Below are 27,305 nucleotides of genomic sequence, written 5' to 3' on the forward strand. Positions count from 1 at the left end.
CAATTGGAGATAGCTTCTGGTTTAGGGTGCTGGCTTGTGTCCACTGGGACCGCATTTGGAACAGACTTATGCAGGCCCTGTGCATGCAGCCACTGTCTCAGTGAGTTCATATGTGCTTTGGTCCTCTTACAATTAGAAGGCCTTGTTTCTTTGGTGTCTTCCATCCCCTCTGGCTCTTAACAATCTTTCCACTTCTTCTTCCACAGGGTTCCCAGCCCTGAGGGGAGGGATTTGATGGAGGCATTTGTCCAGTCCCTTTAGGACTAAGTGTTCCAAGGTCTCTCACTCTCTGCACATTCTCTGGCTGGGTCTCTGTATTTATTCCCATCTGCCACAGGAGGAAGCTTCTCTGATGATGCCTGAGGCACTGATTTATGAGTGTAGCAGACCACTGTCAGGAGTCATCTTACTTTCTATGGTCTTTTAACAGAAACGTAGTACTTAGATTTCTTCTGGGTCCCTGGTGTATCTGGTCTCTGGCTCTTGGACATCTGAACAGTGTTGGGGATTGGTTCCATCTCACAGAGTGGGCCTTAGAGCCAATCAGATATTGACTGGTTACTCCCACAAGCTTGGCGCCCCGCTGCACTAGTGTGTCACGTGGGTAGGTGGTCCTTGTGGATAGAAGAGTGTGTAGCTGGATTGGTGTTCACCTTTCTGCATTGTTAGCATGCAGAATACCTTCCAGTACTGTGAACTGCAGGGGTGGAGTCTCAAGATAGGCATATCTTAACTTCTGTGTTCAGTGAGTTGCTTAGGTATCATCTTCAGCAAGAGGGCCTCACCATAAACTTGTGGAGAACCACCGACAGCCTTGGCAATACACTAGGTTGTTGGGGGGATCCCATGGACCCCTTTGGCCAACAACTCATCAGATGTTAACACAATCCTGGTACTGGAAGCTTTATTTGATGACAAGTAATGTTTGGTTTGGGTCCCATCTCCACCATTATTCGATGATTTCACCTATATCAGCTTCATGTATGTATATATTTTAGGAAGCTTCTACTGTGTTAGGGGGGAAACTGGCATTTCAATATGGGCTTCTCAGCATGATTGTGTTCTGTAGGTCACCAATCCCCCACAGGCTTCCAGAACCTCTCCAGCCAAGCACAAGAAGTGTGGAATGTTCATCATGGGTGGTTCCACAAATCCTGACCCTCAAGGTCATTCGCTCAGAAGTGGGAGTGTGTTGTGGTTTGAATGTGAAATGGCCCCCACGAGCTCACATGTCCCAGTTGGCAGCTGTGTTGAGTAAAGTTGCAGCACCTTCGGGAGTTGGAGCCTTGCTAGAGGAAGTGCGTCACTGGGCTAGGTTTGGGTGTTACACGGCCCGGCCCTGCTCTCTCTGTCTCCTGCTTATGTAGAGATGAAATGGGATGTCTCTGCACCCTGACTGCCAGGCTGGCCTCATGCCTCTGTGGCCATGTCTTCCCCACCATGAGAGATGGCATCTCCTTAAAAACTGTAAACCATAATAAGTCTTTCCCTCCCATAAGCTGTTTCTGTTAGGGATCTTAACACAGCAACAGGAAGGAACCCAAGAGAGAAAATGTTCTCCTCTCTGTATCCTCAGGAGTCTCCCAGGGATGATGTATCTAAAGGTTCTACTTATTTGTTCATTTAAATTTATCAGCAAGTGAAGAGAGATGAGAGAAAGGCATGAGTGTTTCTTCCCGGAATTCTTACCTCTAATCTCTCTATGTTTTTATCAACTGGGGCCTCCAGCTGTGGAAAGTCATGATGTTTAATCTTGATTGACAACTTTGATGGGATTTAGAATTACCATGGGAGCAAAGGATACTCCCTGGGTCCCATCTGTCTAAGTTTCTAGATTAGGTTTATTGAGGTAGGAAGAGGTACCCTGAATGTGGTACATCACTGTGTGCTGAGATTCTGGACTGAGTAAAAAGGAGAAAGCAAGCTGGGCACCAGCATTTGTCTCCGAGGACAGCAGCATTTCTCCTGCCTTTCTGCACAGAAGCAGGACCAGTGAGTACAGAGTGGAATGTAGAAGCCAGCATGGCCTGTGTTCAGAGAACACACGAAGGCACTCCACGGAGAAGGGTGCTTCGCTGCGCGAGGCTGGTTCCCATCCTGCAACACTGTGGAAGACAGACGCAATGCCAGCTCCAGCACCAGAGTGGCCCATTCAGCAATCCAAGAGCCTGGGTGTTTGTGTGTTTGCTCATTTTGTGTTTAGTTAGGGCAATGTTGTGGCTCCTCTTGAATTTATCAATTCTCCAAGAAATTGGATTTCGCCATTCGTAAATCTGGTGGATAAATCTTAGGCTTGTGCTTATATTGCCTTGTCTGGGAACCCAAATAAGGAATTTTGTAACAGGCTAGGGATGTGCTTCAGTGCTTGATAGAATGCTTACCTGTCATGCAAAGAACACTGGGTTGGGACTAGACAAGGCAGCTCAGAACTTGCTCTTGCAGAGGACCAGCACCTATTAACACTGGCTGTCTCATAACCATCTGTAACTCCAGCACAAAGAAATTAGATCCCCTCTTCTGGCCTCCATGAGTGCAGGTGCCCACCCAAACACACACACACACACACACACACACACACACACACACACACACACACACACCACATGCACACATTTGGAGATCATGTCTCAAAAATCAAAAACACGAAAAAGGCTTGTTTATTTCAACTCAATAATAAGGAACCAGTCAGCCCAATCAATAAGTGGACTAATGAAGTAAACAGACAGTTCTCAAAAGATCAAACATATATGGCCAATACAGATAAGGGGGGAAAGTTTAATTTTACAGAAGTCAGAGAAACGCAAATTAAGCATACACCAAGAGTCCGTCTTACCACAGTCAGAATGGCAATCATTAAAACAACAGGGGTTGCAGACTGTTACGCCCAAAGTCCGGGTCCCCAAAACATCACCACAAGACCATTTCAGATGCAAAAGCGAAGAGTCTTTATCGCAAGTTAACTGGGGTTCCTTTGTCTGTCAGAAGCAGCAGCAGTAGTAGCGACAATGACAGCAGCATCAGAACAGTGTAGGAGAGACACCCCGAACACCCAGCAGCAAAAAGTGGGGGTTTATATAGGGGAAGAGACTTGAAGAATTCTAAGTCTCTGGGCTTGTGATTGGCTGCCTTTGAGTGGGGTGAGGGGAATTCTAGACTTCCAGGCTTGGGATTGGCTGCCCCTATGGCAGAAAGGGATTTTCAGGCCCAAGGAGAATTCCCAATTACCAGTAACTGCTTGAGGAGAATTCCAAGCCTCTAGAGGCTTGGTGATTGGCCCTTTTTCCGTGCTCAGGGATTGGCTGATTTTGTGTCAGGGGCAGAGATGACTCCGATTCTGGGGCCAAACTGTGTTTCTTTCCTTGGTTCTTTTTACCTTTTCTGACTCTAGTTTTGGGACCAGGGAAAATATCTTTGGTACACTCTGAATCTAGGGGCTTAGTGTGTTCTTTTGGTCCTGTCTTCAGATGAAGCAGAACACATCAGATGGGGTAAACACGAATCAAATAATCCCACACTAGCTCCAAATAGGGTTTTTCTTTATTAAAAGGGAAACTCATGGATCACAACAAGGAAATAGGAATGAGGTCCGACATCCAGATATGAAGCGCAGGAAGAGGGTTGAGTGGGTAGGACCGCGGCTTTTTGGTACCAAAAGCCACACCCACCTGGTCCAGCCTCTCAAAGCCATTGGCTGAAGGAGTTCTCCATCATTCAGGCTCTGGGAATTTTCCTCCAGTTCTAGGTTCCGAGGCAAAGTGTCTCTTCCTTGGGTTATGGTCGCATTTTTAGGGTGTGTTTCTTTCCCTGGCTCTGAACCTGGAGCCAGGCTGCTCAGAAGTTGTACTAGGGCTATAGACTCGCTGAATCTGTGCCAGCTGGAATTCTCAGAGACATGGCTTGACAATTAAGAACATGGGCTGCTTTTGCACTGAACCTGAGTTTGGTTCTGTGCTCTAGGTCAACCAGTTCATCCATTGTTGGGAATGCAAACTGGTCCAGCCACTATGGAAATCAGTACAGCCATTTCTGGAAAAACTAAAATTAGGACAACCATATGACCCGACTGTACCACTCCTAGGTATTTACCAGAATGACCCCAAGTCGGTGCATCACATAAACACGCATCAATGTCAGTTGCAATGTCACTACAGCCAAATTGTGCAACCAGCCTAGGTGTGCAAAAGTGAAGGAGTGGATAAGGAAAATATGATGTTTGTAATGGGCGTGCAGTGGATTTTTTTTCTGCTTTGTAATATTTAAAAATGTGTGAATGTGTGTACACATGTATGTGAAGATGCAAACATCTATGTGCATGAGAGTGGATGCAAGAAGGGGTGTTGGGAATTTTCCATTTCTCTCCCTTAGTACGGGTCTCTCAATGAATCTGGAGCTTGCCATATATTGTGTTAGAGTTGAATATGACCACTCTTGGCTTTTCACATGGGTGCTGGCTGGGTATCTGGAACCAGACCCTCATGCTTATGCACTAAGTCCTTTTTACTCACTGAGCATCTCTCCAGCATCCCACAATGGATTTTTTTTATCCATAAAAAAACAAAATTATGTCATTCACTAGAAAGTGGATGTAACCAGTGATGATCATTAAGTTAATTAAGCCAGTCTCAGAAAGACACATATGATATTTCTTCTTTCATTTGTGGTTCCTAGATCTTAAATAGATACCATAAAATCACAACTTGAAAGATCTGAGGCTGTCTGGAGAGGATGAGGAACTAATGGGAGTGGGAGGGGTGAGAGAGGAGAGAGGAGGGGAGTTTGGAAGGATGTGCAATCCATGTAATGTGAAGATGTAAGGATTAATTCAAAGAGGAATTTGTTGTTTCTCTATCATGACACAGTGTTGGGAGGTGTGAATCCAGGGTTGAGACCTCATGATTTCCCATCTGTCTGGCTCACAGGGAGTCACAAAAGGGACAGCTTTCAGAGAAATCTGTTGATTTCAGAGATGCACTCGTACGATTCCACACTTTCCATCGGCTGACGAATGAGCCCTTGAATCTTGAGTCTATCTCCTGTTTTCACAGGGGAGCCGTAGGGCCAGGAGAAGGAAGGGTTCTAAGGAGGCTTCCATCTTTTTGATTTTGGTCTCCATTGGAAGCCTGCACTTCGAGGAGAGTTCTGTCTGCAGCTGTTGTCTGAGCAGAGTGGAACAGGGCAGAGGGGTTCAGCTTGGGATCTGGGTTTCTGAACCTCCTGACTCCTCTGTGCTGCTGCTGCTGCTGCTGCTGAGATTAGAACACTCCCGACCTTGCTGAGCTCTGACCCTCTTTCTTGGTATTTGTTTCCCCTGAACACTGCTGGAATAGAAGTGGTCTCCCCCACTTCTGTCGTCTGTAGAAGATTCCTGGGGAAAGCTATGGACATAGGCTGCTTCCTCATCTTTAAAAAAAATGTTTGGGAAATTGTATCTTATTTATTTGTTGTATGTAATGGGCTGTGAACAGTGGACATAGAAGCCAAAGACCTCTTGTGGGAGTCAGGTGTCTGTCTGCCACGTGGGTTTCAGACATTGAACTTAGTTCTTCAGGCTTGCCAGCAAGCTCCTTTATCCATTAGCTCATCTCACTGGCCCCGCCTTTGCTTTTTTACCCATCTCTCCTCTGCTCTCCTCACCTCACCTCTCCATTCCCTTCCCCTCTGCTTCCCCTTCCCTGCCTCACTCCTTCCCTTTTCCCTCTTTTTCTTTCTTCCCCTTCCTCCTCCCCCTCCCTTCCTCCCTCCCTGCCGCCTCCCTCTCTTCCTCCCTCCCTTCCTCCCTCCCTTTCTCTCTCCCTCCCACACTATAATGTTTTTATTATTATTTTACCCAGCACTTCTTCAAGTGGTGCTTATCAATGCCTTTTTAGAGTGGTTGTTTTATTGTTTCCAGTTCTATAAGTCAGTGAGGAATGGCCTTGGTTATGTGTGACACAAATGGCTCAGGGAAAAAGGCAACAGAAGCTCTGTCTTAGGCTGCCTCCCTTCCCCTGTCCTCCCTCTTCCTCACTGGGCCAGAAATTACTCTCCGTCCTGCAATTCTCAGGCCCCTTGTTTTTTATGCCTGGGACCAGATGTGTTTCCGTTTTCATAGATTTTCAGATTTACAAATATTTATATCCACACTATCAGTTCATTACCCCTAATCTGAAAACTCACAAAGAAAAAGGCATTAGGGAGGCAGTGGTGGCACACAGCGGGATCCCTGTCTTGGGAGGTAGGAGACCGATCAGGGTCACTCACTACTGCCATTGGGCGACCTTTTCTGGGGAGACATGAATACACATCTATTTGCCCCAGACAAGGAAAGAATAACAACCTAAAGAAAAGATTTCATCTGCATCCCGGTTGGTGAACCAGAGTCTGTTGAGGTTACTTGGCCGCATAGGTGAGGGGTTACTGACAGAAGCATGAGAGAGAGGCTACTCACACTAGCTAGTGTGACTCAAAGGGAGCTGTGTCCCCCAGAGAGCCCACCCAAGCGTGGGTAAGGAGTCTGGCTTCCCTGGAGTTCCCCGGGCAACTTGCAAGCAGCCTTGTCAGTCTCTTCCCCGCCTGAAAATGTTACTGTTTGCATAACCTTGGGGTGAGGTCTTGTGAATCTTGTAACTTTCTCAAGTTCCTGAGTCCTGAAGCTTTGAGTCTTAAGGAATCTCTGCTCAAGAGAGAAAGCTTCACTTCAGAGCAAAAGCTGTGTGACAGCTACATAAGAACTGATGGCAATCCTGGGCTCTTTTTTTTTTCATTCAAAAATTTACACTTCCTCCCCTCCTCCCATTCCCCTCCCACTCCCCTACTCTCCCTCCTCCCTCCCCCACACTCCTTAAGAAGTCCAAGGCCCTCCTCCCTCCATCCAGGCCTAGGAAGGTGTGCATCCAAAATAGACTTGGGTCCCAAAAAGCCAGTACATGCAGTAGAAACAGGTCCCAGTGCCATTATCGATGGCTTCTCAGTCTGCCACCATTGGCAGCCACATTCAAAGAGTCCGATTTGATCACACGCTTGTTCAATCCCAGTCCAGCTGGATTTGGTGAGCTCCCATTAGATCAGGCACACTGTCTCAGTGGGTGGACCAACCCCTCATGGTCCCGACTTCCTTCAATCCTGGGCTCTTAGCATGCTTGTATTAGATACTTTCGCTTGCCATGACCAAGGCAGCTTATAGGTCAAAACGAAAAAGGTTTATTTGGGCTTATCATTCTAGGGAGTTGAGGTTCATAACAGGGGGGAAGGGACAGCATGGCAACAGGTGACAGACGTGGTGGCTAGAGCTGGAAGCTGAGAGGACAAACTGGAAACAGAAAGTGCATCAGGAATGGTTTAAGCCCACCCCCAGGACAGACTTCTTCCAGCAAGGCCACATTTCCTAAATAGTGCCATCAACTGGAAACTAAGTATTTCAGTATTTGAGCTGATGGGAGACAGTATCATTTGAACTACCACAACCCTCATTTCAAAATGCAAAACCCACAACAACAAAACAAAATTGGATTTTTTTTTTTGAGCGTCTTCTTGGCATACGAAAGGTCTCATATCTCAGAGCACTTGGAATTTTCAGATTAGAAATGACTGTCACTCATATGTGGATTTACATATATGCTAATAGAAATCTACTGAGGAAAACTAGTGTTGCTCGTACACAGGCGTCCTTACCTAACCTCTCTTCCCAGAATTAAAGCTAGTGTGTTCCTGCAAGGGAGTCTACTCATGAGTTCATGGGACTGGGTGCTCTTGAGCCCATCTGGCATATGTGTGTGATTGCACATGCGTGGACACCTGCAGATCTCTCATGTCCAGGTAGAGAACTTTCTTCACAGTTGTGTCTTCCTACCCTGGCTCAGTTCATTTCTCCCTTGTACACTTCTCTAACCAACATGAGGCTAAGTGATACAATTAACCTGTGTGATACAATTAGCCTGTATGATCCATGTTCTTCATCCATCTGCTCCGAGCGAGGCCCGATGACTGCCAACCTCTTCCTCTCTTCATTAGAAATATTCATTTCACCCACACACTTGGCAGGTTGGCAACCAGAGTAAGCCAGAGGCATATGTTAATCATTTTCACACACAGGGTGAGGCGGGAGGGGGCATGTTTGTGCCAGCGTTTGCTTGGCAATCAGAGTGAAACTCAGGCCCTTTCGGTCCTCCTCATCACAGTCAAGAAAAAGCTAAAAAGTTTATTTCACTTACCATAACTATCTTCAGTTCCTTTTATTTCCCTGCCAAATTTTGTTTTTGAATGAAACTCATCTGTGTGGGTACACCCCATGCATCTTTATCTATCCATCCATTGGTGTGCATGCTGTCTGGTTCCCTGTCTTGGTTATGGTAAGCAGTACTGCAGTAAACGTGAGTGTATAAATCTCTCTGTGGTGTACTGACTTAACTTCTGTCAAGTGTACACTCAGGAGTGGCATAGCTGGGTTATGTGGTAGTGTTATTTGGTTTTTGATTTCTGCAGTTGCTTTGCTCTGTTCATACCAGCAGCATGCAAGATTATTTCTACCAACATTTTCACAGTGTATTTCTTTCCTTCCTTCCTCCCTCCTCCCCTCCTCTGCCCTCCCCTCTCCCTCCCTCTCCCCTCCCTCCCCCTCCCCCCCCCCCCCCCTCTCTCTCTCTCTCTCTCTCTCTCTCTCTCTCTCTCTCTCTTTCTTTCTTTCTTTCTTTCTTTCTTTCTTTCTTTCTTCTTTTTTGTTTCCCTGAGATAGTATCTTGCTACATAGTCCTGGCTGGCCTGGAACTCACCATGTAGACTAGCCTTAAACTCACAAAGATCTGTCTACATCTGCCTCCTGCGTGCTGGCATTAAAAGCATGCTCCATCCTGCCCCGCAAGAGTGCATTCAATTTAAATTTTTATGTGTATGTATGTTTTGACAGCATGTATTTCTACGTACCATATGCATACCTGGTATCTCAGAAACCAGAAGAGCATGTCAGATCTGCTGGGACTGGAGTTACAGATGGTTGTGAGTCACCATGTGGGTGCTTGGAATTGAACCCAGGTCTGCTAGAAGAACAGCCAGTGTTCTCAATCCATGAGCCATCTTTACAGTCTCAAAAGTGCATTTTCTTAAGTTGCACTTGGTGAGTGAATACAGAAACCCAAGTTCAGGATCCCGGCTAAGTAGCTTGAATGACTTTAGCACATTTCATATCCTCATGGACTCTTAATGTTCTTACCCACCGAATGAGAATAAAATGAAATAATCTTTGTTGCAATATTCCAGGAAGTACAAAGTTCATGATACATGTAAGACATGCCATTTTGAATAAAACAGCAGTTTGGGAATTTATGGACGGTTTGTTCCAAAGGTACTTGGAGCACATCACAGTGATTCATCACTCCTGGAACGGAAAAGGCTGCGTGAACAGCTCAGCTAATGGACAAAAATGTACTTCTAGTGTTCCGAGCTGCAAGGGGATGCACAACCAAGGAACCTATTATTCATTGTGCTATCTTTTAGGCCACAATCCAACAGTGCGTGGCCATGTGTTAGCAACTGAATTTGTCCCCCCTCAGATTCTGTGGTGAAGCCCTGTCTATCAGTGTGACAGAATTGTGTGACTGTCTTTTTGAGACATGAATAAGCATCTATTCATCTCAGATGGGCATTGACAATGAATCAAAGAAATAAGCCAATGCAACCAGAGCTCAGTGAACCGTAAGTTTTGGGGGGGTGGCATACAGGAATGTGGATATGGTGACTCAAAGGCAGCTGCATCATTCCAAACCCCTCCCTGAACATGAGTGACAGCCCATGAGAGCCTTATCCCTGAAATTCTCTGAACAAGCTGTAGGCAGCTCTGTATTCAGAGAGTCCTCTCTCCCTAAGATTGTTACTGTTTTAATAGCCTTGGGGAAGTGTAGGTGGATTTTTTTTTTTTGCCAGCTCACAGATAATGACATGGAGACTTATTATTAATTATGAAAGCTTGGCCTTAGTTTAGGGTTTTCCCTGACTAGCTCTAATAAATAACTTAGATTAACCCATTTATATTGATCTATGTTTTGCCACATGGCATCACTTTTCTCTGTACTGCCCATCCTGCTTCTCCTAGTCTGATTGGCAACTCTGCCTCTCTTCTTCCCAGAGTCCTCTCTGTCCTCGGAAGTCCCGCCTAACCTCTTCCTGCTTAGCTATTGGCCATTCAGCTCTTTATTACACCAATCACCGCAGTGCATCTTCACATAGTGTACAATTATCCCACAACAGGGAAGGGCACTGTGAATACTGTAAGTTTGGGGGACTTCCTCTGTTTTTGTTGTGTTAGCAGTTTCCTCTGAGATTAAAACCTTCCTTCCTGCAGCTCCTTCACTGAGATACATTGTGTTGGCAGGGAGGGGAAACAATAAGGATGTTTAAGCTTGGGAAGCAAAGAAAGCAAAGTAGCTCCAGGATGTGCATGAAACATGAAACTCCCCCACCCCCGAGTTCATATATGAGCAGTAAGGATGGCTTATATCTAAGCCAGAAAGACCCTCGGGGAGGACCTTCCCTCAGGAGGAGACCCCTGAACCCAAGGAACAGTCCGAGACCACTGGCTGCAACGGCAAGAGGTTTTTTTATTGAGTGGTGCACAGGTACCTGCGGGCGCCAGAGTCTATTTGGAAGACTTGCGCACCCTCAGCCTGGGCAGGGGGTCTTTTATATGGAAACGGGTGGCAGAAGCAGTCATACAGAAGCAGATGTATGGTTACAGGGATCCCATTGGTCACTTCGAATGAGGCCATGGGTTCACTTGGGGACAAGTTCCTCGGGGACATGAAGATCTGATAATAGCTGACTTGGCTCTATCTAGGGCACATGCGGTTTTTCCCAGAACTTTTCGTTCCCCTCCTAGGCCTGATGTCTGACCACAGATATCCTGTTTGGCAGCCTAGGAGTACCAACTTTACCTTGAACTTATACTTGTTTGTGTGAAAGCCTTGCAAAATGGCATTACAGCAGCTAAGCTGGGGTCTTTCAAGCCTGTATATGAGGAGCAAGGAAACTCTTAGATAAGCTGACCTGCATGGAAGAAATAGAGACCACATGAACTGCCTAGAACAGAGGTCCTCAGCCTTCCTAATGCCACCACCCTTTAATACAGTTCCTCATGTTGTGCTGACCCCCAACCACACAAAATTATTTTTGTTGCTACTTTGTAACTGTAACTTTGCTACTATTATGGCTGTTTTTTTTTTTTTTTTTGGTTTTTTTTTTTTTTTTTTTTTTTGGTTTTTCGAGACAGGGTTTCCCTGTAGCTTTGGAGCCTGTCCTGGAACTAGCTCTTGTCAACCAGACTGGCCTCAAACTCACAGAGATCCTCCTGCTTTTGCCTCCCACAGGTTGATAACTACTGGTCTAGAAAAAAAAAATACAGAGCTGCTAAGCTGCCTGAAGAAGGCACTCTCCTGCAAGCTAGGTGGTGCTTCAGGTCCAGTTTTATGAACTATCATCCATGCTGGGGTGGGCTTTGGTAACGCAGCTATCTTTGAGTCATTGCTGTTCCTGTAATAACCCCTCACCCATATTCCTAAAGGTTGCCCTAATAAAACTCATTGATTCACAAAGTTGGACTTCAATGATATATGCACTGCTGTTAATTCCTTATCTGGGGTGAGTAAACAGTTATTCATATCTCCACAGGGATGGTGTCACACAACACTTGTGAGTTTTGTTTACTTTCTGAGTCTTAACAGAATGTTTTAAATCTTATGAAATAACGGCAGGACAGGTGGTATTTGGAGGCTAGACCCTTGGGAATTTAGAAGGTATCGATGGTGGATCTAAAAAATAGAGAAGGAGAGAGGCAAGTGACTTAGTGGCAGATGCGTGATAGGATGCACGAGGCCCTGGGTTCAGTCCTAAGCACTGACATGTACACTCACATGCACGTGCACACATGCATGCTCACTTGCACACACACACACATGAAAAAGAAGAGACACAGACTATATCATATAAAGACACTGCCAACTTACCTGATTAGAAACCAGGAGGGCAGCTGCATTATTTCCTTCCTAATTGCTGTGGGGAGACACCAGATGAAAGCCACGTAAGGAAGGAAGTGTTTACAGTTCATAGTTTGAGGCTGCAGTCCATCATAGTAAGGAAGCATGGTGGCAGGACCATGAGGCTGCTGGTCACATTGCACCCACAGTCAGGAAACAGACGAGAGATGAATACTGCTGTTCTGCTCACTGTTTTCCTTCTTATTCGGTCCAGGATCCCAGCCATGGAGAATGGTGCTGCCCTTGTTTGGGATGGGTCTCCCTACCTCACTGGACCCAATGTAGAAACTCCAATGTTCTTAGAGATGATTCTAGATCCCGTCAACTTGACATTAGCTGTCACGTAGCCCAATTTAACCAAGGCGCAGTGGCACACACCTGTATCCCAGAATTAGCAAGCTGAGGCGTGAGGATCATGAGATTGAATCCAGCCTGGGCTACATACTGAGGAGCTTTGGGTCAGTCCAAGTGGCATAGAGCAACCCTATTTCAAAAATAGTCAGAACCATAGAAAATGAAAACAAGACCCAAATCTGCCAGCAGTTTCAGGTGTTATGCTGGTTGGTTTTTGCCAATTTGATATAAACTTAGACATACCGGGAAAAGGTGATCTTAATTGCAGAATTGTCTGCATCGAACTGTCCTGTGAGGCCTTTTCTTGATTAATGATTGGCATGGGAGGGCCCAGCCCACTATGGGCAATGCCATCACACAGGTGATCCTGGGTGCAAGCCGAGTAAGTCACAGAGAGCAAGCCAGTAAGCAGCATTCCCCCATGGTTCCTATCCCTGCTCCTGCTTGCTTTCCTGCCCTTCCCTCCCTAATAATAGACAGTGATTGGAGTGTGGAAGCCAAACAAACCCCTTCCCTCAGCAACTTGGTCTTCTTACTCTTTTATTACAACCACAGAGAAGCAAACTAAGGCAAGCCTCTGGAGCCATGAGGTACTAACGAATTCCTTAAGCCAATAATATTGTTATTGTAGCCCAAGCTGGACACTTGATAACACATGAATATCAGGATGAAGTTTAGCCTGGGACCAAAGCAAAGATGAGAAGCCACATCATGGTAATGGCTTAGTTTGAAAATAGAAAAGAAAGTTTAAGTTTCAAAGTTGTAGAAGATACCGTATAGATGAAAACCAGGGATGTTATTTTAAGGGTAGCCCTTTGGAGCTACGGTACAGAATCTATTGCACAAAGAATGAGTGCTTTATCCTTGGCAGAGTGCAGTGCGGTAGGTATGGCCACCTGTCTGGAATTGCTCCACCAGATGAGGTGCCCAGTTGGCTGGTCAGTCCTTCCTCCCAACTCAAGAGTCTATGTTATACCACAGATGTGCTGTTGTCCTTACACACAAAGGACATTTTGCCTAGTTTTCTTTCACCGAACAGTGCTTGGTACAGTTTTTTTTTTTTTTTAATTTAAGAGGTTTGTTTTAATTGTTAAATGTGTGTGTGTGTGTGTCTGTAGAGGCCAGAAGAAGGCATTGGGTTCCCTTGATGCTGGATTTCCAGTTGGTTGTAGGCCACGTGATGTGAGTACTGGAAATCAAACCCGGGTCCTCTACAAGAACAACAAGCTCTCTTAACTGCTGAGCCATTTCTCCAGGCCCCAGTTGAATCCTTTTCATTTGCATGTGTATTTGTGTGTACATGTTTATGTATCTGCAGATGCACACACATGTGTATGTATCTGTGTTTGCACATGGAGACCAAAGGTTGACCTCAAATGTTGTTCCTTGGTGCTGTTTACCGTTTTGGGTCTTGCCTGTTTGATGAGGTTGACTGGTCAATGGGCCTCAAAGATCCACCTGTCTGCTACTGTCTAGTGCCGGAATTGCCAGCATGCACCCCGCATGCACCACGACACCCACCTCTTTTTTAAGTATGGATTCCAGGAATTAAACTCAGGTTCTCCTGCTTGCAGAGCAAACATTTTACCAACTGAGCTATCACCGCAGCCTGTATTTGAATTTTTATGACTCCATTCGCTGTATTAAGGCTAGGATAACCTTCGGACATCACAGTTAGCAAGCTGGGAGGATGCAGGATGGAAATGTCAGAATCACCATCATAATGCAGCTGCCAACAAATGTCAAGATCACTGCACTAATATATGAACTGGGGGAGATCAATGATCTGACTGAGTTCATGAAGCGATGCCGGCTGAGTTCTGCTGTGTCACCAGGACATTTCTATGTCAACCTAGAGCAGTGGTTCTCAATCTTCCAAAGGCTGCCACCCTTTAATACAGTTACTCATGCTGAGGTGACCCCCAACCATAACATTATTTTCGTTGCTACTTCATAACCATAATTTTGCTACTGTAACAAGTTGTGATGTAAATATCTGATGTGCGGGATATCAAATAGGCAACTCCCAGAGGGGTCGGGACCCACAGGTTGAGAACTGCTGACCTCGAGCATGGTGATGTGTTTCACCAGCCCAACACACAGAGCACTCATTCACTTCTTCAGAGACTTGCTTTGCTAGTTCAGCAGCACATTCGTGTACATAATATATATGTTTGCTGTGCACCGGGCTGTGTGCAAGACACCAAAGAACCATTCCTCTCTGTAAGGGCCCTTCTCCTATGTGCACGACAGTCAAAGGCTAATAAATACGCTATCAGCCACGCCATTTGATTGAGACTGAGAATTCTGTTGAGATTTTCATTGCACCGTAGAGCACATTTTGATAGTCTAGATTGGCGGGTGTTCAAAAACGGTGACAAGCTAGGCTTACTGCTGCAGATCTACCAATCCCACTTCTAGGGAGGCTGAGACAGGAGGATTACAAATTCCAGATCTGTCTGAGATACATAGTAAATTCAAAGCCGGGCTGGACAGCTTAGTAAGAGTCTAAGAAAGTAAAACAAAGGCTGGGCATGAGTCCATAATGGAGGAGTTGGCTGGAACCCTCCAGTGAAGGGCCAGGGTATGGCTTCTTGGTAGGGTGTTTGCCTGGCATGTGTATGAATCCCTAGATTCAGTTCCCAGTAGCCCTCAGTGTTGGGTGGAGTCATTGGAAGTTTGTAATCATCAGGAGGGCTTGGGAGAGTTTAAACAAAGAATGCAATGGAGAGGTGAGTTAGACACAGCACTGTGTGGACTCTTTCTGGCTGCCTTCCATAGGCCACATGAGTGTTAATCAAGTAAAAATCATGTCTGCGTGCTGAAAGACTCATTCTGTAGATCACTTTGAGAGCCAAGGGTGGTAACTTGAGCAAGAGATGAGATGCCCTGAGCTTCTCCAAGTGGAGTACAAGTGGAGAAGAGGGAGTAAGTCAAGAGACTTGTTGGGGTTTGGAGAAATGGCTCAGCAGTTAAGAGCTTGTTGCTTTTCTAGAGGACCTGGGTTCAGTTCCCAGCACCCCCATTGAACAACTCATAATCAATTTTGACTCTAGCTCTGGGCTATCCAATATCTTCTTCTGGTCTCCTCAGGCACTGAGGTAGATTCTCTCTCTCTCTCTCTCTCTCTCTCTCTCTCTCTCTCTCTCTCTCTCTCTCACACACACACACACACACACACACAACAAAAATAAGGCGAGACATCTACAAAAGGACATCTGATCCTTTTTGACACATTGTATGACACATGCTCTTAATGCCACCACATTGCAGCTGAGGCAGGGTGATTGCTGTGAGTTGGAGCCTGCCTAGGCAGCATAGTGAATTTCCGGCCTGAAGGGGCTACAGAGAGATCATGTCTAAAAACAACAACAAAAAGAACACAAAACAAAGAAGACAACCAACAAAACAAGACAAAAGACACCAACAGAAAAGTATACTTTTGGACTGCAGTGGTAGTGGTAGAGGCCCTGGGTTCGATCCCCAACACCAAAATGAATGAATGGCTATTTGACTTGGGTAGAGAACTTAAAATATTTTGCTATACATGCGTGCATGTGGAGGAAGCAGATTAGACTATGACACTCTTGTGTATGTTCAGCCCGTGTATTAAAGTGCCATTTGCTGCTGTGTGTATAATAGACTCTTGTCAATTGAATTAATTATCACTGTTGTTGGTATCCAGAATGTTGCTAAACTCTCTGGCAGCAATATTTCCCGACTCGCTTTTCTGTGTCTCCATCCTCATTATCAGAGCTGTTCCTTATGCTTGATAGAGAGGGCAGTAAGCCCCATTTCCTTAATCCATTTGTGTGTGTGTGTGTGTGTGTGTGTGTGTGTTTTGTAGGCAAAGTCTCATGTATTCCAGGATGCCTTCAGACTTGCCGTGTAGCCAAGGACGACCTTGAACTCCTGGTCCTCCTACCTCTTCTTGCTGAGTGCCAGGAGTACAGGCAGGCATCACCATGCCTGGTCCATGCGGTACAGGGGATGAAACGGCAGGCTTTGGACGTGCCAGGAAAACACTCTACCAACTGAGTTCTGCCTTTACTGCAATTATTATTCTGGCTTCTGAAAATAAAAGGCTTCTCCTCATAAAATAGTGGAAATTGGCCAGGAATAAATGTGGAATTCTTGCTATTATGCACACAGCTGTGTTTTCCATGGTCTATCACGTTCCAAATGCTTCAGCGTAGGTGGAATCTGTCCCGGCGCTGGGATTGAAGGGGTAGCGGAGTCTCTCCTAAAGAAACTCCTTTAATCTGTGGAATCCAACTGAACACTGGAACTTGACACGCTTGGCTTACTGATTAAGCATGTTAATGTGGTATGTGTGTGTGTGTGCATGCACATTTATAAGGGTATGTGGAAATATACATATATACATGTGTGTTTGTATAGATGAGTGTGTGAATATATTTTTGAGTAGGAATGCATGCGTGTGTTTGTGCATATGGGAGTGTGTATAAATGTGTCTGTGCATTTATGAGCTGAGTGCAAACGTTTTTAATTGTTTTTGTATATATGTGCACGTGTGTGTGTATGTGTGTGTGTGTGTGTACGTTCTGTTCCGGCTGAGTTACTTTGTGAGCCGCCAGAGCCCCGGATCACACCAGCTGTGTAGTCTCTAGTCTGGAATATGTGTTTGTTCTAAGTCTCTTTCCTATTTCTGGAAGAGTAATGCTGGCTATTGTAAACACAGAAGTTTCAACTGCAGTCCCCAAGAAAACAATGTCCTCGAGTGTGTGGAGGGAGGCGATGATTTACACTCTGGGCTGTTTGTGTTTGCTGCCACGCTAGAGCTGTTGTTGCTCGTTTGGAATCTATGGCCAGTGTGGACTGGGAGGATTTATTTTCCGCTGAGAAACTGTAAAGCCTTTGGACCTCACAGGATTTCTGGACCCTGTAGGATAGACGGACCCAATCCATCACCTATGTGAAAGGAGTCCCAGAGGGCTGGAGAGGATGCTCAGTAGATAGTGTGCTTATCTAGTATGTGCAGGGCCTAGGTCCCACCCCGGCACCACGTTAACCTAGTGTGGTGGAGCATGCCTGAGATCTCAGGACTCCAGAAATGGACACAGTAGGCCGAAGGTTACCGTCATCTTTATGATGTGGTGAGTACAAGGCAAGCTTGGGAGAAGCGGGACCTTTCCTTAAAAAGTAAGATAGTCAGCTGGGCAACACCTTTAATTTCAGCACTCGGGAGACAGAGGCAGGCAGATCTCTGTGAGTTCAAGGCCAGCCTGGTCCATAAGAGTTAGTTCCAGGACAGGCTCCAAAGCTACAGAGACACCCTGTCTCGTAAAAACAAAAATAAGATAGTCCCTGATCTTAATAAAAGGGAGTATCTTCCCTCCCTCCCTTCTTTCTTTTGTTTGCTTTGCTTTGCTTTCTCTGTGTAGACCTGGCCGTCCTGGAACTTGCTTTGTAGACCAGGCTGACCTCAGACTCAGAGATCGCTCTGTATCTCCCTCCCTAGCACGGAATAAAGATGTGAGCCACCACTGCCCAGATTTTTTTCATTTTTCTTTTCTCCTAATATTTCAAAAGTTTAAAGATTATAATCTCATTTTTACTGTTTCATGTTTGGTAAATATCTGAGAAAAAGAAATCCTTTGGACTGGTGGTGGGATGGCCCAGCAGGCAAAAACAGTTGCTTGAGTTCCATCTCTAGGATCCCCATGGGGGAAGGAGAGAGCTGACCACTGGAGGTTGCCCTCCGTCCCCCATATGTGCTCCACGCCATAGGTAAGTATGACACTCATACAAACTAAAGAAATGTAACAGGAAGTTTCAAAAGAAGGATTTTCAAGTCTCACCTCCCAGCAAGCGTTTGAATGTCTTCGCACCGATCAAACTTGTATTAAATGTATTTGCAAGACTGTGGTCAAAGCATCTGCAAAGCAAACTAGAACAGGGGAGATTTTTTGGGGGCCCCAGATTTCAGGAGGTTACAGGCCGTGGTCGCGGGAGCACAAGCAGAGCACCATGGTGGTGGGAGCATGTGGCAGAGAGTGTTCACTTTCTTTCCATCAGGAAGCAGATCAAAAGAGGTCTTCAGCTCAGTTACAGTCTTCAAAGACATGTCTGAAGTGACATCCTCAAGACAAGCCCCACTCCCTAGAGTTTCTAGAATCATCCGAAACAGCACTCCTAGCTGGGAGCCAAGCATTTAACCCCAGCAATCCTCCCGTCCCAGCTCACCACAGGGCTGGGTTGCAGGCTAATGTGCACTTATGTCTGGCTGTTTACCTGGGGGCAAGGATCCGAACTCAGGTCCTCTGACTCGCACAGCAAGCATTCTAGCCCATAGACTCATCTCCCCAGCTTTATTTCTCTCTTTTGAAAAAATATAATTCTTCTTACCGTTACCTTATTCTAAGTTAATCTTACTACCCTTTATTGTCTTCTCGACTTAAGTAACAGCACTAACAAAAACCAGCAGAGACTGGAGAATTGGCTTGCTGGTTAAGAACATGGACTGCTCTTTTATAGGTTCTGAGTTTGGTTTCCAGTACTCATGTTGGTGGCTCAAAATCGTCTATAATTCCAGTTCCAGGCATCTGATACTCTCTGCTGTTCTTCACAGGTACCTGCACTTTTATGTGCATACCCACACAGATACACATACTTAACGATTAAGGGGATGCTGGAGAGAGACCTCAGAGAGTAAAGGCACTTGCCACCAACCTGAACAACTGAGTTCAATCCCTAAGACCCATATGATAGAAAGAGAGGAACAAACTGTCACAAGTTGTCTTACGGCTTCTACACTTACACATGCCACACTCATACTCTCTCTCACACACACAAATAAATAAATTTAATTTTAAAAAATTAAGAAGACCACTGAGATGGTGGGACTGATCTAATGGGAGATCACCAAGGCCAGTTGGACTGGAACTGATGGAGCATGCTATCAAACCAGACTCTCTGAATGTGGCTGACTGTGAGGCTGACTGAGAAGCCAAGGACAATGGCACTGAGTTTTGATTCTACTGCATGGACGGGCTTTGTGGGAGCCTAGTCTGTTTGGATGCTCACCTTCCTGGACCTGGGGGGAGCGGGGACGACCTTGGAATTCCCATAGGGTAGGGAACCCTGACTGCTCCTTGGACTGGAGAGGGAGGGAAAGGGGGAGTGGGGAGAAGGAAGGGAAGTGGGAGGAGGGAGGAGGAGGAAATTTTCAATAAAAAAAATTAAGAAGAAATTGGACTTGGAGTACAGCACAGTATGAATGTGATTGCCCCGCTAACATGCACAAGGTTCTGAATTCAAATCCCATCACCCTTCCCAGGGAGGGTAAATTGTATTGTATAGTATTGTATGCTCCTACTGCTCCATCTTCCAATTAGGAGACATCTTCATTGCCAGTTTATGTAGGTTGCTTTTTATTCCCCTTAGTAAAATGTCCTTGTAGTCTTATTGGCTATAGCTGGAGCTGATGCAATATTGTTGCTGTTATAAATAGGTCCCCTGTAATATCATCTATTCTCGTTAGTTATTGTAGGAATAAAAAGCTCCTGTTAATACAAGATCGTTACATCTTCCACCCAGGCATCCTCACTGAGAGGCAGCGTTGCTTCCTCCTTCTTTTCTTTATTACCCTGGGGATACTTCCCTCCCGAGCAGGGCTGTCTTTAGTGCCTCTAAAGTCCTTTCTGCAACACCCAGGTGGCCTTTTTCAAGCTTGATTTCTCTGTGTCACTCATTAGTGGCTGTTCTCTTCTTCATGAATATAGATTCATTATTATATTTACTCTTCTTTTAGATGACTTCTTCAGGGTTACTTAATGTGAGTGTGTGTGTGTGCAAATGTGTGTGGAAAAAAAGAGATCAAATCAGATGTTTTTATAGAGACAAGGTCTCATTAGCTTGAAACTGGTCAAAAAGTCCAGACTGACTTGCCAGTGAGCCCCAGGGATCCATCTCCTCAATGCTGGGATTATAGCTGTGTTCTGCTGTGCTGGCCTTATATATGAGGGTTCTAAGGAGCAAACTCAGGTCCTTGTGCTCTAAGTGCTTTAGGCCAAAGACCAGGGGGCCCTTTTGTCCCTTTGAAAAAGAAGCATCTCTCTCTCTCTCTCTCTCTCTCTCTCTCTCTCTCTCTCTCTCTCTCTCTCTCTGTGTGTGTGTGTGTGTGCGTGCATGTGTGTGTGTGTGTGTGTGTGTGTGCATTGACTGATATTGACTGTCAGGTCAACTTGACCTTATCTGGAATCACCTAGGAGACACACTTCTGACTGTGATGAGGTTTCTAGATTGGGTTAATTGAGGAAGTAAGACCCTCCTTAAATGTGGATACTACAATCCCATTGGATGAAGTCCCAGACTGACTAGAAAGGAGAAAGGGGGCCAAGCACTAGCATGCATCTCCCTCTGTTTCCTGGGGATGCCATGTGTCCAGCTGCCTCACACTCTGGCCACCATGCCTTCACTTCCTGGCAGAGTGTACTCTCAGCCTCTAAGTCAGAATAAACCCTTCTTTCCTTGAGTTGCATTGGTTAGGTTCCTTCCTCGCAGCAGCAAGGAAGTGACTAATACAGTGGGGTCATCTCAATAGGTTCCAGTGGCAACATCCTGCGCCAAAGACTAATGTGGCCTTCATCTTTGGATTTGAACTCTTATTTGTCTTTGCCAGTGGTTTCTGGGAGTGTGCTAAGTAAACACATTAAAATCCTGAGGAAATTTGTGCTGCCTTGTTGCATCTCTCTGGCAGATGAAATTGGGGGGAAAATGGGAACACATGGACCACGAAATATATAATTAATAGCTGTCACATTGTGATGGGTGGCATGGTGTTGCCTTTGTGTGTGTGTGAGGTTGTTAAGTGGGAGTGTTTCATCCTGGGAAGAAATCATGCCCCAGTGGGGAGGGGCATTGCATTAGGAACCAAATTCCCCGTGTGTCCTTAATTGAATGGACATGTATTATTAATTTATTTCTGTTATTTTGCATGTATATGTGTGTGTACATGTTCATGTACATGTGGTTGTATGTGAATTGCAAAGGTCAGCCTTGATCATCATTCCTGAGGTGCTATGAACCTTGATTTTAGAGACAGGGTCTCTTACTGGGGCCTAAAGTATACCAGTCTGGCTAGCCTGTCTAGTCAGTGAGTTGTGCCCCCATTCCTTCACTGAGGAATTCTAGGCAGGTGCTCTACCATTAAGCTACATGCCCAGCCCCTCACTGAGGAATTCTGAGCTGATACTTTACCAATTGGCCATGCCCCCAGCCTCTCTGGGGGATTCTAGGCAGATGCTCTACCACTGAGCCACACCCCAGCCCCTCACTGGAGAATTCTAGGCAGGTGTTCTACCACTAAGATATACCACTAGCCCCTAACTGAGAGATTATAGACAAGTATTCTATAATTGTGCCATATGCCTGCCAAGTTCTTTTACTATAGTAATAATGATAATGATAATAGCAATAATAATAACAATAATAATAATAGCAGCAATCCATGCTTCCTTTCTAAGTACACTCTAATGAAATCCTGATTTTTACAGATACCTCTGTTTCAGTTTTATTTATCCAGGGAACTTGGAGTCCCCCCACCCCATATATCAACTTTGAGTCAATGATTAACTCATCTTTCCTTTCTTGACAGACTGTCTCCATTTTCTTTTTAACTCCTTCAGGAGTTTCCCTTTCTTACAAGCGTGGCTCTGCATTTTACACAATTTAAAATCATTTTATTGAGTGTTTCTTTGTTTCGCTGGAAAGTTTTTATGTGCACCCTTACATTTTGTCTTGTTAAGAACAGAATGTCTGTTTTTCACAAGCTGTGTGCTTATGGCTTTGTGAGGGTGTTTTATAGATCTGCAGTATTCAGCTATTGGAAGTGTCCTGCGATCCCAGCTCTCAGGAGACCATGTGGCTCTGCTGCACCTAAGGAGCCTGCCTTCCTTTGTATATATATGTATATATATGTGTGTGTGTGTGAATATATAATTATATGTATATACATATGTATATACACATATTTACATACACATATCTGTGTATGCACATGTGTATATATATAACAGCTCTATCATCTATCATCAGTCTATCTATATATCTACATAGCTACCTAATCTCCTGTTGATCATGTATCTGTATTTATATATCTATATTATTTATCGACCTGTCAATCACATATCTACTTACTTATCTATTATCTCTCTTCTATTTTTCTGTTGCTTATCATCTATGTATCAGTCATGTCATCTATCACCTACCTGCCTATTGTCTGTCATAGCTATCATCTATCATCTATCCACCCACCATATGTTTATATTTCCAACATCTATCTATCTGTCTGTCTATCTATCTATCTATCTATCTATCTATCTATCTATCTATCTTCTGTTATCTATTATATCATCTATTTATTTATCACCTTTCATATCTATCATCTATAAATCATACATAGATATATTCATCTAGACAGGTATCTCTGTCTCCCTATTCATCTACTATATGTAATAATATGGACCACCACACATGGACACTTTGTTCTTTTTGTTGCCTAGTACTCCATTGTATACCAACATTACAATTCGCCTACACTTGGGTAACCAGCTATGAGCCATTGGTTTGAGTTTTGTGTGAATATACATATTTATTTTGCTTTGATGGACACCCAGGAGTAAGCCCCTTGGTCTTATGACCACTGTGTTTGGATGTTGAAGAATTACTCAGTTCTTTTCCATTTTCCATTTCTCTAGTATTGCTCTGTCCCTAGTGACTTATTTTATTTATTTACTTTTCTGAGCCAGGAAACTGAAGTCATGCTCCTCCTGTCTCCACTTCCTGAGTGATGGGATGGCATGTGTGCACTGCCTTGTGTGCACTGCCTTGTGTGCACTGCCTTGTGTGCACTGCCTTGCCTTGGCACCACAGGATCTTAAACTCAAACCTAAGTGCTTAAGTCTGACTAAGGCAGCTGTTTGACCATGGCTAAGATGATGATGTCTGGGTCTTTTGTCCGCGTCAAAGTGGAGTGTGAGACTGATCATGAGGACGTAGGCAAGAAAGGAAGATCTCAGTTGATGGGGTTGTCTGCTGGGATGGGGGCTAAGAGTTGAGAGCCCAAGTATGAGAACCATCGGAACCATTCACAGGCCGCACAGCGCTGCCCTGGGTTGAGCCACGCTGCTCTGATTTTGTCGTTGCGCGAATGCATTCCCATTTGCAGCGATGCCTGGAATAGACGGTGCACCCTGGGGGTTTGTGATGCTGAATCTCACACGGCCCAAGAAGAATCGTTGGCTTTGATCATCCCAAGGATGTCTTCCTGTGAAGTTTGGGTCCACCTGAGATCAGTAGCTGCCCACTCTTAAAACTAAAGTGATCTATATTCGTGCTGTCCGTCATGGAAATGAAGGGCTGGCGATGTGGCTCAGTGGACAAGCGGTCATGTGGAATCACCTGCTGAAGGACTAGAGACCCAGACCAGCAGTATAGTGCTTGCCTAGACTCCTCCAGAAAGAAACTGAGTATATGATTCGGTGATAAAGAAAAATTGTGTGTCAGAGGTCCTGGTTCAATTCCCAAGACTCCAGAGCATGTGCATGTGTGTATAATAAGCGGCTTGTATATTTACAACCAATGAGAGCCATAAGCACACATTTTCCTAGCTAAGTAATTTAACCTCTCAGAGCTCTGCCATCTATGCTTACTCCTCAAGGTCTTTACGGGATTCTACGACAATGGATAGGGACCTACCAACATCCTGGGGGCTGCAGCTGCTCAGAGATGGTTGCCATGGAAGGCTCCTTCCTTGTGTATTGTTGGTTATCCTACTTAGGGGCATTTTTCTCTTCTTTGCAATTTGTTCTCAAGCACTTTGTGTTTTCCTTTGCCATTGAGATGGAAGTTAAATAAAACCATTAGGCAAAGAGTCACGTCAAGACCTAGCTTGTGCTTTTAGCTCATGGTGAAATTAACCTGTTTTTTTTCCTGGTTCAACTGCAGCAATTCTCACCCCCCCCCCCACACACACACACACTGAACCCATCCACCTGCTGCCTGGTGGTTCCCTAAGGTCCCTGGAACCTTCCCCTCCCTGCAGACCTAATCTGGCTGTGACTGTCCCAAAGAGGAAGGGGAGATGGGCATGGATAAAGTCCCACATTCATTCCATTTCTTGGCTTCCTCTTGGTTTTTATTTCTCCACGTCTCAGTGGTCTCCGTCTCCAAAAGAAGCATGAGGCTCCCAGTAAATATTCAGATGTGAACCCCAGAGCTTGGCATAGCCTGGGCCTCTCTCTCCGTAGAAATATCCCCACTACCACATGAACTGGATACTTAAGGTACAGCCCTGTAATGCCAGCACACAGGAAGTGTGGAGGCAGAAGATTGGGAGTTCAAGGTCATCCTCAGTTACATAGTGAGTTCAAAGTCAGCCCGGGCTATAGCAGACCCTACCTCTGGATACATACCCTCCAAGCATACATACAGACTGTGTAAACTGAAGCCATAATTTTTTTGTGTGTGCTAAGATACGTTAAAATCTTAATTGAAGCTCTATCGAAGGTCACATGATATAACTAGAGGAGGTGTTTTAGAGTAACTCTTTCTCCTCCTTCTTTGTAGGGTTATCCAAATCACTGGGACTCATCGAAGGGTATGGTGGGCGGGGCAAAGGAGGCCTTCCTGCTACCCTTTCCCCCTCGGAAGAAGAAAAAGCCAAAGGGCCTCATGAGAAGTACGGCTACAATTCCTACCTCAGCGAAAAGATCTCCTTGGATCGATCTATTCCAGATTATCGTCCAACTAAGTAAGTTCCAGCTGAGCCCTGGCAAGGGGCTGGCTAGCTTTGTCTTGATCTGTGATACGTTCTCATCTATTTGTAACCACAGAGGGATCTTCTATTTTGAACTCTCTCTTCTATAATCAATCAAGGGCTCTTGTTGCTTAGGAAATACTGGCTAAATAAAAAGTTAAGGGCTGGTGATGTGGCTCAAATGATATCGTACTTGCCCCCTATGAGTTCTGGAATGAAGCCCTGGGTTCCATCACAGACACTTCCGGAGTGGTGGCACAGCCCCTGAATCCAGCGGACAATTGGAGCCAGGAATATCAGGAACTCAGGACTGAGGTAGAAGGCCAGCCTGGGCTAAGTAGCTAGTTTGAAACCAGCCTGGGCTACATGATTCCATCTCAAAAAAGAAAGAGTACAACTGTTATAAAAGTAATAAAAAATATAGAAAGATTCTCAATATAAAAATCCTTAAATTTAAAATACCACCATGGTATCCTTTCCTAAGCATGGTAATTGTTGAAGTTTTGATGTCTATTATCTTTTCTCTATCCATCATCTATTTGTCTGTCTGTCTGTCTACCTATATCTGTCATCTACCTGTCTATCCTCTATCTGTTGAACTTTATATTTTGTATTTGTTGGTTTTCAAGACACTGTCTTACTGCGTGTAGCTCAAGCTAGCTAAAACTTACCATGTAGCCCAAGTTAGTCTCAAACTCATAATCAATCCTCCTGCCTCATCTCCGCCCCCACCACATGATGAGTTTACAGACATGAGTCACTATGCCTAGCATATTGGTAATATTGTATATTATCACATACTAATACACGATAACACTAAAATATTACCATTGAGTCTGTTTTCTATAGATTATGAGTGATGTATCAGTTTTGTCTTTTTGATTTGATATCATAACACAAGCACACGTGTAAATGTTTGTATTCTTATATGTACACATATGTGTGTAGGGGGTGTCCAGGCAAGCATGTGCATGGAGATGTGGAGGACAGAGGTAGATGACAACTATCCTCTCCTACCTCTCTCCGCCTTAGTTTTTGAGACATGGTCTCTTACTGAATATGAATCTCACTGATTCAGCTGGGTTAGCTGACTGGCCCTCCTGCATCTGTCTTCCCAGGGGTTGTAAGAGCATGCTGCCAGCCTTGGCACTTTCATGGGTCCTGGGGGTCAAATTTGGATCCTCATGCTTTCACAGCAATTATCTCTCCAGATCCAAAAGCACGTGGGAGTAGAGACAGCCACTGGGGCATAGGTAACCTACAAGTTCTTATACCCAAAGGATGGTGACTCACCCACCCTTAGCAGCCACCAAATTCCAATAGCTCCTCTACTAAGAGTGGGCTTGACACCCTCCCCCCTCTAACTAGAGCTTCAAAAGTCCCTATTTACTATGTAAGAGCTCACTCTGGTTTCTCAAATCTCCATTTTCTTAAGATTTTCAGTGTCTCCTTTATATTCCCATTTAGAATGTGCCCTCGCTTGTGGTAGATTATTTCTTTCTTTTTTTTTTTTTTCAAATGGATTTTGTGCAAATCAGTTAAGTATCCTGGTTACTGAGAAAAATAAATTCAAGATAAAGAAAATTATCTTAAATGGATTTAAAATTACAGCATTAGCCGAGAAACCCGTTAAATATCTCTCTCTCTCTCTCTCTCTCTCTCTCTCTCTCTCTCTCTCTCTCTCTGCCTAATAAGCGCACATTCATTTTGAATCACTGGGAAAAATATACATCACCCCCTTTGCATGCTATTTTGTCTTCCTGGACTTGTGTTCTCAGAAAACATCTGGCGGTTTTCACTTCCTGGTGCTTTCTGATTAGCCTTTCTTATTTCCATGTTGGCAAATAAACACGGCCCTGTGTTTCACTCTCTGATGAGCCTGGAAAGGCCTCCAACATGCAGTGTATTAGAAGTGGCTCAACTGAACAGATGTCGATGAATATCTACGATGCACCCGGTGACTGGCGGCACCCTGGAGATGCAATCCTGCAAGGGACATAGTCCTAGTTGACTGACTTCTTGTCTGGGGAGGGAAACAGGCAAGCAAGGCCGTCATTCCAGTGCAAGGTGACCTATGTGGTATGAGACCCTGTGGTACGACGTTTTTTTGGGGAGCTTGACAAATGTCTGTTCTCTCGAGATATGAAGACTTTTCTTGTTGCCGCGGCAAA

General features: G+C 44.9%; 1 protein-coding gene across 1 annotated transcript in view; it reads left to right on the forward strand.

Annotated features, from left to right (window-relative positions):
* Nucleotides 1-27,305, forward strand: part of Galnt17 (polypeptide N-acetylgalactosaminyltransferase 17) — a 439,204-nt gene that overhangs the window by 140,378 nt on the left and 271,521 nt on the right. Inside the window, exon 2 of the mRNA XM_057764269.1 lies at nucleotides 24,945-25,128. Within this exon, the coding sequence (XP_057620252.1) occupies nucleotides 24,945-25,128 (184 nt within the window). The remainder of the gene's footprint in view (nucleotides 1-24,944; nucleotides 25,129-27,305) is intronic.

Source organism: Chionomys nivalis, chromosome 3, assembly GCF_950005125.1.
Source record: "Chionomys nivalis chromosome 3, mChiNiv1.1, whole genome shotgun sequence".
NCBI classification, from domain to species: Eukaryota; Metazoa; Chordata; class Mammalia; order Rodentia; family Cricetidae; genus Chionomys; species Chionomys nivalis.